This window comes from Hetaerina americana, unplaced genomic scaffold (genome assembly GCF_022747635.1).
Source record: "Hetaerina americana unplaced genomic scaffold, ioHetAmer1.1.p SCAF_20, whole genome shotgun sequence".
Classification (NCBI taxonomy): domain Eukaryota; kingdom Metazoa; phylum Arthropoda; class Insecta; order Odonata; family Calopterygidae; genus Hetaerina; species Hetaerina americana.
Genome location: NW_027286764.1, coordinates 1,390,149 through 1,410,466, shown reverse-complemented (window position 1 = coordinate 1,410,466; position 20,318 = coordinate 1,390,149). Strand labels below are relative to the sequence as shown.

General features: G+C 38.5%; 1 protein-coding gene across 3 annotated transcripts in view; it reads right to left on the bottom strand.

Moving 5' to 3' along the window:
* The window catches only part of LOC139688526 (potassium voltage-gated channel subfamily KQT member 1-like), a 311,370-nt gene that overhangs the window by 17,235 nt on the left and 273,817 nt on the right, over positions 1–20,318 (bottom strand). For 2 of the 3 annotated variants that reach the window (XM_071586043.1, XM_071586045.1), the window contains 4 exons: positions 20,111–20,251; positions 14,889–14,999; positions 9,370–9,579; positions 599–794 (listed from right to left, as the gene is read on the bottom strand). In XM_071586043.1, coding sequence (XP_071442144.1) covers positions 599–794; positions 9,370–9,579; positions 14,889–14,999; positions 20,111–20,251 — 658 coding nt within the window. The remainder of the gene's footprint in view (positions 1–598; positions 795–9,369; positions 9,580–14,888; positions 15,000–20,110; positions 20,252–20,318) is intronic. The other variant, XM_071586044.1, reaches the window with a different exon arrangement.

The window sequence follows — 20,318 nt, the reverse complement described above, 5'->3', positions numbered from 1 at the left end:
AAACAATATTTAAATGTATTGAAGTATTGAAACAAACTTGTGAATAAGAACAGACTTTTAATTAAGAATGATAAAGGTTGCAGTGATAATCAGTTTGGCAGTTATAAGTCCCTTACTTCCATGAACCAGGACCAAAACCCATACACCAAACACCAAAACCACAATGCCTATTCCAACAATCAAGACCACCCAAAATTTAACACAAATGGCAATTTTTTTCACAAAAATTTCAAACTCAATGTCAATGTTTTTGTTCTTATTGAGATATCCACTTTGAGTATTGGAATTTCAATGAAGACATAGCAGCTCAGAGCTGCAACTCTGCAAATAATGATCAGCTGAGGCAATCCACTCATCATATACTTTCCCAAGCAATAAATTATGCTGGCTGGTCTTATTCCTGAGTTTGTTGGAAAGGCAATCATGAGAGGGAGTGGCAATGGGGGGGGGGGGGTCAGCCATGAATCCTGCTGCACATCAATGCAGACCACCCACAAATCCCCCAGCAGTGCTCAGCAAGGTATCCTTAGACTCACTCTGAAATAACACTTCAATGGAGCATTGCTACAAGGAGGAGCAAGAGATTTTGCCCAATTACCAGCTTTTGGCTCTTCAATGTAGAACACCACGTCACCTTCACTCTCCCGCCGGTTTAGTGCTGCAGTGGTAACGTTGACAGCCCCTCCTGTTGGCATTGCTGACACGCTCACACTCTGCTCCAGCACATCCATCCGACTCTTTGACTTCCTTCTCTTCAACACACTTGCCTTCTTTGCAACCTGGATTATTAAAGACTGATAAGGGATTAGCCTTTTGACAGACTGACCAATGGCTGGCATAATGTATTGCCCAAATAAATGAGCAATGCCAATCACCAAATTGTGGTTAAATGTCTTTTAATATTGACTACAACAAATACAGCAAACTGGGGTAAATTTATGGCATGAGGGGAGGAACTATCAGGCGGGCCAATGAGGCCAACAAGATGACACCCAAAGACAGATTTGACAGATAGATGATGAATATGACAATTGAATTTAAGTTTTTAATATGTGATATTTAAAATAGCTGTGTAAAGATAGTCCTGTCTGCCACTCGCAATGGCTCACTTCACCACTCAACTTAGAGTGATTGATCTTATGATAGGAGGACAATTTGCATATTAGTCTGCAATTTGAGGCATTCTTGACTGGGTGATAATTTTTTACACCACCAACATTCATGGAATTATGGTTTGAGGTCCCAAGAGGCAGAAGTGAACATTGACATAATTTAACATTTTACATAAACTGTAAAAAGTGAAACATCCAATTACAAAATGGAAGATGTGGAGCTATTGGCTGTTAAAGTAATAATCTCAAGAAAGAAGATCCTAAGGCCAATAAAAATAATTAAGAAGAAACTCCTATACCGGTATTTCGGTCACACAGGTGACCATCAACGGGGAGAAAATCAAATAGGGCACTTGAACTAAGAAGAGGAATGTGCACAGGCACCGTCCAAAGTCAAGTGGGTGTTCAGGTCGGGGGGGGGGGGGGTGAGGTATATATACCTGGAGGGGCAAGGGGGGAGGGGTTAAGTGATGGTCCGTAGGTGGGGGAGAGTTTGTTGAGGTCACGTGGGAAGGAGTGGGGGAAGAGTGGCGGATATTAGGAGGGGGCTGTCTGTTTCTGAAATGACTAACAAAATTAAAAAGTGAACTGTTGATGATGCCTGGTTCATTGTTCATAAGTTTATTCTTGTTTAAGTGTATGTGTAAGCTCTCACAGGCATCGAGTTTATAGTGTTGTATCGGTTTTAATAATGTTAAGTCGTTGGGAGTGATAGAGTGTTCCGTTTCAAAAATGTGTTTGGCGACCGCTGATCTATCGAAACGTCCGTTCTTAAAGTGTCCTATGTGTTCCTTGAATCTGATTTTGGACAAAATCAGATTCAAGGAACTTCACTTTTTAATTTTGTTAGTCATTTCAGAAACAGACAGCCCCCTCCTAATATCCGCCACTCTTCCCCCACTCCTTCCCACGTGACCTCAACAAACTCCCCCCCACCTACGGACCATCACTTAACCCCTCCCCCCTTGCCCCTCCAGGTATATATACCTCACCCCCCCCCGACCTGAACACCCACTTGACTTTGGACGGTGCCTGTGCACATTCCTCTTCTTAGTTCAAGTGCCCTATTTGATTTTCTCCCCGTTGATGGTCACCTGTGTGACCGAAATACCGGTATAGGAGTTTCTTCTTAATTATTTTTATTGGCCTTAGGATCTTCTTTCTTGAGATTATCCAATTACAAAACAGGAATCTCATTGCAAATTATGCACATTTGGAAGGAGGGGAGCACTTGTAGGACAAGGTCTTCCCTCCTCCAACTTCACTGTTTTAGTCCATGCTAAAATCTCAGGAGGCCAAGAGTCACTCAAAAATCAATAGCTCTCCATAGAACAAAACTTGAGTAAACGTAGCCCATAAATATTTTAATATAATTGCAAATAATTCAAACAAAACACTTGTTGATTTGTTGTTACTAATTGATTTGTTGCAGATGCAATACCAATGCAATGTTGTTTGAGGCACTACCAATGCATTCGTGAACAGCACAAATCAAACCTATTTTCCCTCTTTAAAATAATCTCCTTGACTGCTGCTCACCTAATTCCACAACTCAATGCCATAATTTCGTCTGCCTTTATAACTTCATAACTTCGTTCCCTCCAACAAAAATGTCAAAATCTCCTTAAAAAGCTGTCCAACTTGTGTATTTCCTTCTTCCGAGTAGGTCTTGAAATTCCACACTCTCACCCTTTCCCGCCACCTCCTCCTAAACCACCCCCACTCTTTCAATATAAGCCCGACCTCCGCAGCATTTACAACCTTCCCCCTCCTCCCAAAGGCCCTCCTGTTTTTCCCCGATGCCAGCCACCACCGAACGATCCCAACACCTCCCCTCCCTCCGACAATGCCCATGACATTGTTAACCTTCCAAACACCAGCCTTTCAGACAATGAAATATCCGTTCTTAGTAAAGGCCTATCCTTCTCCCCTACACTAAAAATAAACCAAATAAACATACTCAATGTTACCCTCAATTTCTGCTGCAACCTTCGATGGCGCACCTTCTGGAAATCACAAAGTAAACCTTTCAGTAACTTAAAAACCAATCCCGCACTTGACAAATTCCACCCGGCTTCAACTCATGAGCCAAAACCCCTTCCTAGTAACCATCCTGTCGAAATTTTTATACGTCTCCTTATCGAGAAAGTTTCCAATCAATCATTCATAAAATATCTCAGACCAAAAAATAACCTCTCCACGAATGAATGTCATGCCCTAAAACCCCTACAGTCCAATCCCAACATCGTTGTTACCTCCGCCGATAAAGGCTCCTCTGTTGTAATTCTAAACACCAATGATTATATTTCCAAAGTCCTCGCTCACCTGAACGATACATCCACCTATACCACTCACCAAAAACCCAACACAAACTTTCCAAACCAAAATTCGGTCTTTTCTCCTCCACTCCGGACCAGAAGAAGGCCTCACCTCCCAAGACATATCCCTACTTTCACCCCCAAACCCCAGAACAACCCAGTTTTATCTCCTCCGAAAAATACACATACCCAACATCCCCCGTCATCCTATAGTTTTCAGTTACAATTCTCCAACCAAAAGAATCCCCGCATTCCTTGACCACCACCTACAACCACTTGTACTCTCCTTGCCCTCCTTCACGAAAGACATAAACCACCTCCTTAACAGTCTAAATTCTGTCTCTATTCCCTCCACACTCAACCTACTTACGGCCACCATCAACGTCACCTCTATTCCCCATGCAGAAGGCTTATCCTCCCTCTGGCATTATCTTTCTCTATGCCCCCTACCCCAGCACCCCTCGACTGAATTTCTCCTCAATCTTGCCACTTTCGTCCTAACTAAAAATGCATTCTCTTTCCAAAATTGTTTTCACCTACAGACCAAAGGCACAGTGATGGGAACGAGGATGGCACCTTCATACGCCAATCTCTTCATGGGCCATCTCGAAGAGACTTTCCTGTCACAGCAACCCTTCCAACCTCTTTTCCGGGTCCGCTACATAGACGATATTTTTATTCTCTGGACACATGGCTCTGAGTCTCTCAATAATTTCTTACCTGCCTTAAATTCATCTTTCACTGGAAAATTCACCTCTCCATTTCAGACTCTACCGTCACCTTTCTTGACACAGACATCTCACTTCAAAACAACAAATTCACTACTTCAGTACACATCAAAGCCACTAACCATCAGCAATACCTACACCACACAAGCTGTCATCCTCAACACACGAAACGCTCGATTCCTAATTCTCTCTCTATCAGCGGACACCGAATTTGCGACACCACATCCACTCTCAACAAATGCCTAGACAATCTACACCTTGCACTCCTCTAACGTGGTTACCCAGAAAAGCTCCTACAAAATAAAATCCACCGCTCCACCTGACCACACACACCTCTTAAAAACAAGCCCACATCTGATGCAGGACTCAACCTTTGCACCACCTATTTCCCTGGATCACACAGACTGAAAACCTTTCTTAAAGAACTGTTTCCTATTTTACATGGCAAAGACACAACCTCATCCTTACTACCCCAATGCTCATCTCTCGCATACAGACGACCCGCCAATCTCAAAAACCTTCTGAGATCCACCAACCCTTTGGCGTCCCCCCACGACAAATTTCCTAATATTTCCCCTACTTGCAACCACCCCTGAATTAAAACTTGTTTACTTATTAGATCTACTCCCCTCTCCCCACATCCCCTCATTGCCCCCTCACTTCGTTCCCACCCTAATTGCCTCTCAAAAAAGATTATTTATCTTTTGTCATGCAAACATTGCACTTCCTTTTACATGGGCGAATGCATTACCCCCTTATCCATTCGAATGAATAATCACTGCTACGCCTTCAATTCTGCTTCACTCTCTTCTCTTCCTATCCCTTCACATGCAAATTCCCAAAAACCTTTGTTTTATTAATATTGACTTTCATCCCATACCTGTCGCACTTAATTTCCAATTCACTCAGCAATGCTTGCAACCCCTTGGCTGACTGACAAACTAAAGCTTGGCCATCAGCGAACCTAACTGATTTTACAAATTCCCCGCCCACTTTCATTCCTACCAGATTCCTTCCTCATAGATACTACCAATCAGCCCTTATAGCCTCTTCCTCGTCATTTTTTCATCTCCCCTAATGCCCTTCCTATCTCATTGTCTGGTATGCCTGGACCTAAGCTATCTTCCTCTACGTCATATTCTTTTTCAATGTCTAACTTTGTTGGTCTAAGTTCTTTACTATACAGTTCTTCTATATACTCCTTCCATCTCTCTTGGATCTTTCCTATGTCAACTATTACCTTACCCGCCTTATCTCTCACTGTTAGCATAGATCTCCCTTTCTTACTTCCCGATAACGATTTAACTTTGCTGTACAGCGCACCGATTTCACCCTTCCTCTGCAAACTTTCCATATCCTCGCACTGCATCTTCCACCATACTTCTTTTACTTTATTTATTGCCCGTCTCCATTTATTATTTTACTCATTGTACTTCATTTTCCCTAACTCTGTGTGTACATTCTTCCATTTTCTCCTCTCATCCATCTTCAAAATCATCTCATCCGTGATCCACGGTTCCCTTGTCCTTTTCGCGTTAACGGTTCCCATAGTGTCCTTTGCGGCTTTAGATAACACTTTTTTGTTCCTTTCCCATTTTTCTTCGTTAGTACTTAGCTCTTTGCCATCCTCCACAATTTCCTCTACAGCCTGTTGGTACTCCTTCCTTTTCAATCCATTTAATGGATTGAAAAACTACTACGTTTCATAACAACTAAATTGTGGTCCGAGTCCACATCCGCTCCCGGGAAGCTGTGCGAATTTATCACACTGTCCCTAAACCTGTGTCTAATCAGGATATAATCTAGCTGATACCTTTCTGAGTCACCTGGCATTCTCCATGTATACCTGCATCTTTTGTGGTGTCTAAACAAAGTCTTGGTGATGACTAACCCCTGTCTCCTGCAGAACTCAACTGCTTTCTCCCCACGGTCATTCCTCATGCCTAAACCAGAGTCTCCCACCTCATCACCATCTCTTCTTTTGCCTACCATCGCATTCCTATCCCCCATCACTATGAAATGTTTACCTGCAGGAACACACGCGATTATGTCCTCTAACTGATCATATATCCTATCGACCTCTTCCTCCGTATGGTTGCTCTGCGGCATGTATACCTGAATAATAACCAAGTTCGTCGGTTCTACTTTTATCTCTACTAGTAATATTCTATCTGCTGCCTGTTCTATGTTGATTACGCTTCTTCCTACCTCTTCATTTAATACTATGGCAACCCCTCGTCGGCTCTCATCCCCGCTGCTGTATATTATTCTATAATTATCCCTCCAGTAATCCCCGCTATCCTCCCATCTCACCTCGCATAGACCTAAAATATCTATTTTTCCCCTTTCCATCTCTCACTTAATATTTTCCACTTTCCCTGTCCTCATCATTGTCCTAACATCCCATGTTCCTATTCCAACAAATGTGGTCTTCTTCTCCTGCATCTTCTGTCCTGCTGCTGTTGGTTTTTCCTTGCAAAGGTTTTGTGGGATGACAACCGCAGAAGCCTTGCCTCCCCCACTGCCGGGCATGACACACGGCCGATTGGGCCGAGCCCCATAGTTGCCAGGACTCAAAATCTCTGTCGTGACCATGATATTTATCGTGGGAATGATAATTGAGGTGGTTTCCCATTGCCTTCGTCAATAGCGTTTTTAATGTGACACCATCACTTATTGGCCGCCCCTCTGGGATCAGACGCCATTGCAGCCACCTCACTGAGGAACAGAGGCTGGGTGGACTACCTTTCATCTGGCTCCTAACCTGCGACCTATCTGGCATGGGTGACCCTACCAGGAGCATTTATTATTACTCCCGTTAGCACAGCTCTAGGGGTCATCGGAACGCGCAAGCCCTTCCACCATGTCAAGGTTGTTGTCCATGGAGGGTTCAATGCTGATATAACCCTGAAAACTATCAGTTGTCATGTTCTGGAAAATATTCTACTTTTTATTAAATTATACTTTGAAAATAAGCAGTCAACTTGATTATCTCTTTGACTAGGTACTGTAATTACCAATTACAGTGATGAAGTGTATAATATACATATAATTGATTACCTTCCATTGAAAAATTAGGTTACAAGCTTCATTTTTAATATTCAAGTAACTGGAAAAAATCTTCAACTAGGAGTAATACCAAAACACCGCAGGTAGTTCAATAAGCCCTTAGGAAAGAATAGAAAACTGTTTATTTTTGGATGATTTACTTTTATTTTTCAACATGATCTCTCTTTAGCTTGATATACTTCTCAGCATTCCTTCAAGTGCACACCACCAGAAAAAAAATGTAAAGCAAGTCAAATGAGGCATTGAAGATTCTATTTTTGGACCTCCAACTATTAAATTCAATTCATCATGATATTCTACAACTATTGTATTACTATGGCCATGCAAAGATTCATTATTATTGATGACTTGAGTGTCTAATTTATACCAACTTGAATCACTTAATAGCTGATTAATTAAATAAAATATTTGTGCATACACACCAACTTTTTTTAATGCCAAATTCTTCCTCCAGAAAACTTGAGAGATGGTGTTTGTGTATATTATCTAACTTGGAAGATTGTAAATTAGAATTAATTCAGGTATAAATTAAATTGTACATTTAAATTAATTATTACCACTGACTCACTCATTGACCATATTATTTCAACGAATTGCATGCCCTAGAGGTAAATTTGCTCATGATTGACACTTTAACTGTATATTTAGGAATTCACACATGCATAATAATTTTAAATAGAGCAGTATGGAAAAGGGACATTAAATTATACTTTGCAGTTACAATATACCCATTTATTAAATATATGTATGTTTCTTCTACTTGTAACAATTAGCAAATCATGAACGTCTGCATAACTTTGAATACCTACCTACTTATGAATATGTATGAAAAATGCAATCACTATGGAATCTTTTTAATTTTCCCTTCATATGCAGAAGTTTGCTGATGACATAATAGCTTATTCAAAACTTTAATCACCCATATTTTTAACACACTAAAATCTACTTACCATTATCAACACTGACAAAATTTTGTGAAAAGGTGATGCACAGTTTCATATTTATAGAATAGGAAATATAAAAATGGTAAAAGTCTATTAGTTAAGATATAACTCTTCGTTCTTAAGCATTGAATCATAAAAGAGCAAATTAAAATGAATTCATGGCAATATATGATAAAGAGCAATGGAATGCCTGAGGGTGCATCACATAATAAACAAAAATAAAAAAGAAAACATTGGATGACCAATTTACAACTAGATAAGGAGATGGAGAAAGGAGATGAGGAGAACCAATCATCCATGATGTGGAACAGAATGAAAAATTCACCCAAGGAATGTGTGACAGGCTGTAGCTAATTGATGGATGGATAAAAAAACCTTAATCTGAACTAAGGCTACTATATATTACCGCTGCATTAAGATAGCCAGCAAAAATTACGCATCACTGGCATGGTGAAATAGAACATGCACAACTACTTTTAAAGGTAAACCAATCTTATGGAAGTTTGGTAGTTTGTACCTCTGCCAGGTTAAATAAAGGAGGAGGAATCATCTCCTCTTGAGGGGGTTTTATGCCAAGGCAACTAGGGCTACACTAGTTTGCCTTTCCTGAGGCAAAGCTAGTGCTGGAGATAAAGAAATTTGAGTAGCAGCTAATGCACTTGTTCTGCTGATCATGGTAATCTGTGATCTACAAATTTTAACTCTCAAAGGAAAGGAAGGGAAGTGACATTATTCAAAAGACTCATGATCAAATTCAAAGGGTTGATGAATAAAACAGAATTCAATATGGCGATGATCAAATGGAGGATGACTGCAAATTCAGCTTTCAAGATATCAGAAAAAAATGACCTGAGGAAGCAGCTATGGCGACTATTATTGTTTATACATTAGTATCAGCATCGGGAATGATGACTCAAGTGCCAGATATAATCGCGATACCCTCTGAATTTCCAGTTTAATGGTGTATATACTTTTCCTAATTTAGACAGCTTAGACAAAATGATGTTCTCCGAGATTTAAGTAAAAGATTGGACAAGTCAAGAATACTTAAGTGACCCATGAGTTCCAACACAAACACTTTAGCAAAATATGCAAAACATGCCTGGGAAGAAGAAGAGAGAGTACTGCCCTCATTCTGTCAACCAAAGACCCCATTTGAGAAAAGAAGAAGGCCTTTCATTAGGGCAAGCACTCTTACTTTGCTGAGTGGAGTGGCCATGTTTTGATTCTGCTGCGCTGTCTCTTTGATGTATATCTTCCATGTGGCAATGCTGTTAAATGATTTGTCAGCTGCATAACATCTCCACAGGCACTGGATGAGCATGGCAGCTGCTGGTATTTGTCGGTTGAAATGCTTTTGGCGCTGCTTCTGCTGCACTTTGAGGGCAAACCCGGACCCCAAGATGCCCTGGTAAGACACCAAAATGCCCCTTATATTTTTATTTGATCATTGCCCTACAGGCTACCACTGGGGTGAATAATTTTAATTTCTAAAGGTATGATGATCATCAACTGGGAAAGAAACAATAATACAATAGAATGTGAGCAACTCTTGACAGACATTTAAATCAAATAATCCTATCCATAAAGTGTCACCAGTAATATTTCTGAATAAATGCAGAAATATTTGCTTTCAGTGGCACCCTTCTAGGAAAAGAAATCCCATGTGTAAACACACCAACTCTGTAGTAACTGAAAACTTAGATATAAAATCACAGGTAACCAAGCAAAGTACTTGGGTGCCACGCTAGTGATGGGCTTTTCAAGGGGAAATCATACTTGAAGGCTCCAAGGAACTCCTTGGGTTAACAATAAGAAATTTTTTCTACCATATTCATCATTTTCCATCAGAATCCTGGATCCACCTTTAATGTCTGGGGCTCAATGCGATGAGAGTATGGTAGAGAGCAGTGGAGAAGTCCTGCAAAAGAAACTTTTACAAAAAGAAAGAGAACGAATCCTTTTTCCTTCACACATTTACAATTATAACAGTATAGGTAGACTCGGAATAATACACAGTGGAACTTCTCAATAGAACTACAGAGCATTTCAGGCTACCAATGACATTATGAATTGCATAGTCCCTACTCATGTAATGACTTGTTTAAGGAATATATTTATGTTTCTATCCTAATGCTACACTTTGACCATCACAGCACAAGAAATTATTCACAGCTTATTCTTCATCTATTCATACTTATTCTATTTCATCAAAATGAAAAACCTGCTACGGAAGGTGATCCTCAGAATCTACAAGCTTCTTGAAGTCACCAATGAAATTCTCTGCTGCCTTTGAGTTGGAGATTGCATGCTTCACCATGCCTGACAATACCGTGGACGATGGTTCTACTCTTAGACTTCTTGAGCCACCCACGGCTTCCCTTAAATACTTCTTCAGCTGCTGAGGATCCCAGCATCCTCTAAATGAGGTCAGCAAACATTACTTTCACCTTCTCACAAATGATATTTCAATAAATAGTACTGCATGCAATTGCTTTTTGTTTATCCTAATGAGAAGCAACCTTTCAACATCGTCGAGAATATTCTCTTTTAAACATCTATTTCCTTAATCTTGCCCTTGTTCTTGAAGAAAATGGAAATTGTTGATGTCAACCAAGTGTGTATGCATACTAGATCAGCCACCCTCACACCTTGTTCCTGATTTTCAATGGTTTTACTTTTCATTTCTGCGGTTACTTTTTATTTTTATTCTCTTATCTTCTGTAGTCTTCTGGTAGATTTTTCTTAAGGGACATTTTCAAAAATATACTCTTTAACCTTGTTCAAAAAAATCACAAATAATATGCCTGAATACAAGTCTACAAAAATGTGTGATCACTAGCGACAATAAGATTCTGGTGGAACGAATACTAAACAAACTGAAGTAGCAGGCATGCAATCATTCTGGATTCCTCTCTTCTCAGCACCTGTTATGTGAAAAGTCACATAAAGCCTGTCATTTTTGGGCGAAATACTTTTACTTGTTATGCAAATTTTTCATTATGTGAGGGACTCATTAAGATAGTAACCAATGTATTAAGAAATTGAGTGTTATTCCTTAAATGATGTAAAATCAGCTACATCATTTGGCAGAACTGACAGCACAAGTGGTTGTGCTGCCATTTACTGTGAATCCACAAAAATGATTATAACAGTTTCACTTGGCAAGAGAATTAAAAAGATGTATATGTATTCATGGCACAGTTGGTGCTGAAGTGATACTCAAAGTCAAAAAATTTTCTTGGGTTCACTAGTGGCTTGTTGTTTTTTGTGTCCCTGTTTCCATTCTTTAAAAAGTATGATATTTAAAAAGATACGATGATATTTAATTATTGTTGGGAGGTAAAATTGACAACCTAATGATATTTGATGATTTAAACAATGATCAGGTTTTTAATTCTGAATAGTGTGAAGAATTAATTACTCTTTCTTTCCTTTGGTTTAACAGCAGTCAATAAGGACCTGAAGAGAGTACCCCCATTCTCGTCTACTCTTATGTGACCTGGTTGTATTTGATTTACTTCTGATTGTGATCAATTAAGAGAGAGAGAGAGAGAGAGAGAGTCCTTCACCAACTCACCTTGCTCTCAATGTTGGACTGAAGTAGGATGAGCTTGAGTATTATGAACCTATTCATGTCATTATATGCCATGCCATATAATCAAACTTTTTCACAAACTTTCTATGATAGAAATGGTCATAGTCAACTTGCAAGCAGCTTAGTGTCACAAGAATTGTGAAGTCCTTCACATGGACCAATCTCTGTGACTAATGTTTCAATGCTAGTACATGGAGACTTAAGGTTTGGTGCTGTTGTTTGGGTAAGATTTGAAATGGCTATCCTCATCAATGGCAAATTACCATTTGCAGTGGCAGTAATAAATCAAGTGGGTAAATGACAAAGATAATCCTCTGGATGAAACATATACTTGTTGGAGAAATCAAAGGAAGAAAACTTGGACAAGGAGGCCCTGGTGATAGGGTGCATTGGACACTCCTTCCATGCTGAGTTAAGCATTGAAGTGAGGTATGCAATTGATTTCCACACTCTGATAGCTTCCATGAAAAATAATAATGAACTTTTATTTATTCACAATCAATCTTGATTCGTTAGAAAGAAGATACTTATTTCATTTCCATTGTTTGTTTACATTTTGTGCATTCTTTCTAGAAATTCCTTCCAGATATTTAGTTTCAATTATATTGAGTAGCATTCATTTTGTTGGGTTTTATTATATTTGGCATTTTCTTCAACAATTATTCAGGGATACCATCTTCCATTTTTTCATAATTTTTAACATTTTCACTTACCTAACCTACCTACCTGTGTGCTTTCATTCACATTTGGTGATTCTTGAGGCATCCCTTTATGATGTACCTACACTTAAATAATAGTAATGATCCCTAAATCTAAGGAACCAATTTGAATAAAAATTAATAAGTGTATATCAACACCTAGTAATCATAGTAAAGCTATATCTACCTTTATTAAACAACAATCAGACAGTTCCTCCTTTTATAAAATCAATTACCTTTCAGGATCAAAACCTGTTGGCATTGATAATTGCTTCAATAATCCACATTGCCAACTTGGGATAAGGACTAGTCCACCGATCCACATTAAGAGGAAGTATTGAAAGTCAATATCTCTCTAACCATCAGACTAAAGATGCCAAAGAAATAATATAAACTTTAAAAAATATTGCTCCATAGTGTGTGATGGGATACCTCTACAAATCATCAAATTGGCAGCCAAGATTATTTCATAACCCTTCTCTGATATCTTTAACTTGTCACACACTAAAGGTCACTTTCCCACTGCACTTAAAACTGCTTTCATAATATCACCTAACCAAAAAGGACCATATGGACCAATAAGAAAATTACCGACCCAATTTAATTTCTTCTGTTTTCTCTATGATCTTTTAAAAGTGAAAGAGATGATAGGGGTATTTTTTTAATTATCCAAAGCCTTTGATGCCATAGATCATTAAATTCACTCCTTCAAATTAATCAGCAATGGGTATCATCATATTTTATCCTGGATCAGATCTTGCCTTTCAATTCATATGCAGATGGCTCAGATAAATCACATCCATAAGTTTGGTGTCAGCTCTTTTAGACCTAGCATAGCTGAAAGAAATTGTAAGGTACATTGCAGCTCAATAATATGTCCACTTTTATTCATAATATCCACTAGAGGTGTTTACACTTATTTACCCAAAAGTGAAGTTATGTCATATGCTGAAGATACATCTACAGTAAGCATGAGAGAACATTTTTTTCTACTAACACCTCCACTCATAATAACAACAACAGTAATAACTTTAATTGTTCTGTTGGTCAAACACATGACGCAGAACATGACCAACATGTGTGATGAGAGCATAATAAAAAACCAATACTATTCAGGACACAATGTTTCACATGGGACGTCAGTCTAATCAAAAGGTGTCATCCAAAAACTCAGCTATGCAGTAGTATGCAGTAGTGAAAATTTTGACTGGATTCTCATATTGAAGAAATGATCAATTTAAGTCCAAATGATCATTAACACCTGCAAAAAATATCTCACAAAAGATTTATAAACTGGCATACAATGCCAAAACACAAAAATGTTGACCTATGAAGTCATTTTATGGTGCAGTTATGAAGGCATTCTTTGTGCAAAAGAGGTCATTAAAAGCAATGGTAAATGCTCCAATCGGGAACACATTATGGCCAATATTTAAGGAAGTGAAGTTATTGACTCTGCTATGCTTATGAATACTTCATTTTTTCTTATTTGCAGAAAATAATCGATATTTGTATTTACCGCATTCCACAGTTCTTAGTTACTTGACAAGTGGAAGGGAGATTGTGAACCTGAAAAATAAACTGCTCACTTCATCAAAGAAAAGACATCATCACTGAGTCTCACTTATCGCTAACAAATTGTCCATCGGGTTAAGATACTAAGTCTGTTGTGACTACTTTTAAACTTGAACTTAAGATGCTATTACTCCTCAGGTATAGTGTAAGTAAATTATTGTGTTAAGCCTAAGGCTTCTGCGACTTCTATTTGATGAATTTATTCTTCTTCCACGAATTTCCATCGCGTAGGTGTGTTGATGGACAAATGTTTCACCCTCAGTCCTGGAGGTGTCTTCAGGTCAAAGTGGCTTTCTTTTTGACCTGAAGATGCCTACAGGACTGGGGGCAAAACAGTTGTCCATCAACTCACCTACGCGACGGAAATTCCTGGAAGAAGAATGAATTCATAAATCATTGTGTGATAAATGGCAATTAGACCAATGTCCCTTAGGAAACATTGTGTTTGTCATTAAGGTAGAGATTTTTTATTGCTCTCTCTTCACACGTGTTGACCATGTTCTATGTCATGTGCCAAACCAACAGAGCAATAGAAGTTATACATGGTGCATGAAATTCAGGCATCAACAGGGTAGTAAAAGGAACAGTTCCTTTCTCTGTGCCCCTATTTTGTTTCCTAAGAAGATTTGGTATTCAGGAAAATCAAAGAGCCTGAATGAAGCTGATGTGGCTCTAAATATAATTCAGCACTGTCAAAATAAATATTTACCACATTCAGTGTAAGATACTACAGGAAAACTACCATGGATTGGCATTAATATTATTGCAATGCAATTTGAATGCACATGGGCATCAGCCTGCTTCTCACATTTATCCCCAAAGAGATTGATAGGGATTTGTACTTACTGCTGGGAGTGCAAAGAAGGAAATGGCAAAGACACTGAAGCAAGAAGCCACTATCTTCCCCATCCATGTCTTTGGCACAGTGTCACCATATCCTATTGTTGTCACAGTTATCTGAAACCATAAGAGTTAAGAGAAACATTAGGCATGGGCAAAGAACTTAAAACACACCCGAATGATATTTGAATGGCAACAATTTTTTATGCCAATAGTATCTGAAAAATAATGAGAACTTATTTTACTATAGAACAGTCAATATGGTAGGCTATTTAAATTTAATACTTTTATTTTATTTTGATGCAGTTGTTTATGATTTATTAATAAAAAATCAGTTTTTAATTATTAAAAATTTCAAAATTTGTGTTTATGTCATTCTCAGATCCTTATGTTAATTTAGGACATAACAAGTACACAATTTTTATTTTCAGTACCGTATTCAAATTCTTTAGAACTTCATTATTCATTTGGGTGCATGTAATTGTCTTCAATGCCATGCCGAAGGGGTAGCTGGATGAATGGGCTACTAGTCTATATCTCACCCAATTAAGTCAATGAATATATACATGAATTAAAAGATCTGATTTTGAAACTCTATAAGACCATTCTACCATGGCCTTTAGTCTCAAATGACAAGTTTGCAGATGAAGTCTCACAAATGGCATGAATCCCAAACATATCTCATCATTGAGTATGCCTGGATCTAAGCTATCTTCCTCAATGTCATGATCCTTTTCTATGTATAACTTTGTTGGCCTAAGTTCTTTACTAAACAGTTATTCTCTATATTCCTTCCATCTCTCTTGGATCTTTCCTGTATCCACTATTATCTTACCTGCCTTATCTCTAACTCTTCGTATAGACCTTCCCTTTATACTTTCCGATAAAGATTTAACTTCGCTGTACAATGGACCAATTTCACCCTTCCTCCGCAAACTTTCCATATCCTTGCTTTGTGTTTTTTACCATGCTTCTTTTCCTATATTCATTATCCGCCTTCCCTTTTCCTTATATCTGTTTATATATAAATGAATATTTGTTCGCCGTTTGGCGGGATTTCGTGTTTGAATGTGTATCAGGCCAATGTGGCTCATCTCTTCTCTTCTTCTGGCTATGCGTGCCACGAAACGCACTCTTCCTATCCTCTCTGATGTTGTACGATTCCTTTGCTACTATCCTTTCCTCTATATGTCCTGTCTATTTCTCCTTTGGTGGGTGAAACAGCTCCTTAACGCCATCTCTTGGCCAAAGAATTGGGGCACTTGGTTGCATAAAGCTTCGCAGATTTCAGTGCAAATTACGTTTCCTGGATAGCTCAAGTGGTTAAGAGCCTCTGCCTGGCAAGTGGAAAGATCCAGAGTTCAAATCCCGGTCTAGGAAATATTTTTGCATTCGTGATCTGCTGGATTCCGCTTTCCCCACCTCTCCTATGTTCGTCCTTTGTGCGTGTTCCTATCCCTTTTCCTTATATCTGTTTCTATATAAATGAGCATTTGTTCGCCGTGTGGTGGGATTTCGTGTTTGAATGTGTGTGCGTGTGTGTGTGTGTATATGTGTGCATATATATATCAATAACAATAACCACAGTAATCAACCCGAAGGTCGGTTTGGTAGGTGATGGTAGAGTTTATCCAGTACTAAGCCCGATAGCGTGTTAAATTCACACATTAGGGTAGGGGGCCAGTTCTTTTTCCTGCGATGGTTATGGTTTCCCAGGAAGATCTGGTACCTGAAAAATCACATAACTTCCGTGGAGCTGCAGGTGAGGCGCCCAGAGTACCTTGCCCAGGAATCGAACCTGCATGTACTCGTATATAAAAAGCTGCAAAATTTTTATTTGCTTTCGATATATTTTTTTAATGTATTGTTTCATGGTGATCTACTTCAAAGCACTTTTGAGCAATCATATTTGAAATATTGGGTTCCTCATTTAATGACAGGGCTGTATTAACTGTACAGTAAAACCTGTGTATAGTGTATGTGATAGTACAGAGTTTCAGGTCCCTCTCACTCACTTAGGTATTACATCCAACTTAGGAGCAAAGCTGCTTATTTGCTTATTAGGGCGTATGAAGGGTAATAAGATTGTTGAAAATGAGCAATAGGTATGGCTAGAATGGATAGAACCTGAGTTTCTGTATCTCTAACTAGAATATATATTCTTTCTCAAAGAATCTGTTGATATTGCGTGTGTACTGCCAGTTACTAATGCATCTATACAGATGACCCATCAATCTCAAAAACCTTCTGAGATCCACCAACCCTTTGGCGCCCCCCTCCCGACAAATTTCCTCACATTTCCCCTTCTTGTAACCGCCCCCCATTGTAAGGCATGTCTGCTTATCAGATGTGCTCCACTCTCCCAACATCCCCTCATTGCCCTCTTATCCATGCAAATGAACAATCACCGCTACTCCTGTAGTTCTGCTTCACTCTCTTCTCTTCCTATCACTTCACACGCAAATTCCCACACCCTTTCAATCCACCAGTGTTTCTACCTTACCATCCTAGAATCCTTACCTGATTCAGCCACCAATATGGAGGTGAGAGCTCGAGACTCCGCATAAATACTAGCTTTCCGATCTTTTAAAATTCCCACCCTTAACCGCCATCTTTAATTCCCTTCCCAGCATACCCAGCAACTCCCCCTCCCAGACTCCATGTTCCGCATCTGAGACCTTCCAGTCTGACCTGAAGAAGGCCTCCGAGAAGGCTGAGAGCTCAAACGATCTAAAATTTGAGGATCCTTTCACGTGTTATCTATTTTATTTTGTGTTCTTTTGTGTCATCCAAAAGTTATATTGCTCTCGTGAGTGCTTGTACATCATCTACATATATAAAACTAATGTGAAGGCCCTGCGGATGTGAATAATAATGTATATGGTGTTAGCATTAGCAAACCAAAACAAAAACACCCAAAAAGAAAGGAAACTCGCACGTTTTAGAATTTTCTGTGCTCAAGACACCTTTCTCAAGGAAGAGAATGAAGGAGCTCCTTCTTTCTCTTCCTTGATAAAGGTAGCTTGACCACCAAAAATTCGAAAACGTGAGAGTTTCTTTTCCTTTTTGTGTGTTTCTGTGTTTTCATTTTTTTTCACTAGTGCTAATACTATATACACCCTGCAGGTAGTAATAGGCCCGATGGATGACACACTGTGAGTAAATTTTACCAACATTGTTACAGTTCATCAATGAGAGAATGGAAGCATGTAAATTGTATGTCCTGATATCTGAAAGGGGTGCTCTCAATTAGTCCAAAACTAGCACAACTATTGACATGCATGCTGATTATTGGATGAATGCTCAGGCCTCAGATACCTGTCTATTCCTGGATATGTTGCGAATTGCGCAGGAGTGGCAGTGAGTTGGAGGAACATGAAGAAGGGGTCTACCTCACATACTAAGTACATATTTAAGTATGAGGCTTTCGCAGAGGCTGAAAACATTTCTGACAGATATTAATCACCGTAAATATGCTCCTATGCCTTGCGTCATAAATACAAACAACAGAGATACTTTGTGTACTACATCAACAAGCTTAGTATTTGAAAGGAGTAAACATATAAATGTCAAATTTCATTACCTCCAGGAGCTAGTGGAAGTTGGTTAAACTGAATTCAAAGTTTTGCCATCTGCAGAAAACATTTCTAACCTCTTAGCAAATCTATTGCTTGGACCAAAGACTAGTGTGTTTTCATAATTGATGGTCTTCAAACTGTAATATGTGAAAAAACCAATTTATTGTTGATACAAGTGGAATTTAATAGTAATCCGATTAATTTTTGTTGTTCACATGAATTTGCTTGTCCATGGCTATTGCATTTATGAATAAAAATGAGGGAAGGAGTAAAGAGTTCATACAAATTTTAATGCTTTGCTTTTTGTGTGGTTTAATTTTTCTCTTCATGACATGGGGAGCTTGCATTATCAATTTTTGGGTAGAATTGATAATTCCTTTGTCAAGTAGTCTTTTTCCTGAAATTAGCATGCCATATGTAAACAAATTTTAACCCCAGATATGTAAACAAATTTTCCTTAAAAGCTGTTGAAGTCTGTATGTTCTCTGAAAAAGTTGATGCCGCCAATATAAGCAATATGATAGATTTGTTCCCTGGGGTTAAGGCAGCCCTGAAAGGAACCTGTTTTTCATCCATAGAAGAGATCCAATCAGCTGTGACGAAGACCTTGCCAGAGATCCACAAAGATGCCTTCCAGGGCGCATACAAGTCATGGAAGAGCCGTTGGAAAACTGTGTAGAGGCCCAAGGAAAGTACTTCAAAGAATATTAAATGTTTGTGCAAATCTGTTCAATAAATAACTTTAAAAAATTAAAAGTATTACTTTTGAAACGCTCCCTATAGACCACCACATTACTCCTGCGAGCCTTTTTTTATTAGGTATGAAATCATGACAGTATTTAGTTTATACATCTTTAAGCCTTTAACTTAGCAATTAAGATCTCACAACCATAACTACACCATTAAGAGTTATAATAATCTAAATAATACTCATTGTAGACTTTCCTCAACTTACAACTCTCTTGTATTTAAGAATTTATGTTTATATGTTAAGTAATATTTATATTGATGGCATTAAATATGGTTGTACCCTTTATCAAATTGAATTAAGTACATAACATAATTATAATTATTATATTTTCCATCTCAAATGGTGCACAGGCTTCTCTTTTCTTAAATCCTGACAGTTTCTCCACCTTATTGCCTAAGCATTCTCATTCTGACGACTGAACTCTAGTGAGCAATTGAGAGAATGAGGAAGAAGATCTAGGAGTTTCTCCAAATGTGCATAAAAAATTTATAGCATTTTTATTTTAAATTTAGGCTACACTACGCAGTGAACTTTAAGGGAAAAATCATAAATTATTGAAAAAGCAACAGATATGCACGTATGATTGTTGGTACTCCAAATGTATAATTGAATTGAATTTAAAAAACATATTTAAAAAAGGTATTTGTACTTCCTAAAAAATATGAAAACCTATGATTAAATACTTATTAATCAGTCTATCTTTTTGTAAGTATGATAACAATTAGAAAAAATCGAATGCCACTTGATCAGCCACTGCAAAATACTTCTAATTTTCTATCAGGATGAAAATTAACCTTGCTAAGCACTGTGAAAAATTGCTACTCAGAAATCAGACATAGCCAATTATTATTTAACCTTGACTTAGCAATAAGGAAACATTCATCGTGCTAAGAACTCACCACCCCCCACCACAAGGCATCGGCATAGCTCGTGAAGTCAGTCTTCCCATCGGGCCCAAATGCATCTTTCTCTGCCAAGTACACAAAGTAACTGGAAAAGATTAGGCCCAGAAACCCAATGTACAGTGTGGTGATGAGCTCCTGAGGAGGGAAGAAACGAAGGTGGATTTAATTTTATTTAAGCCATTGCATGCATCTAACATTTATG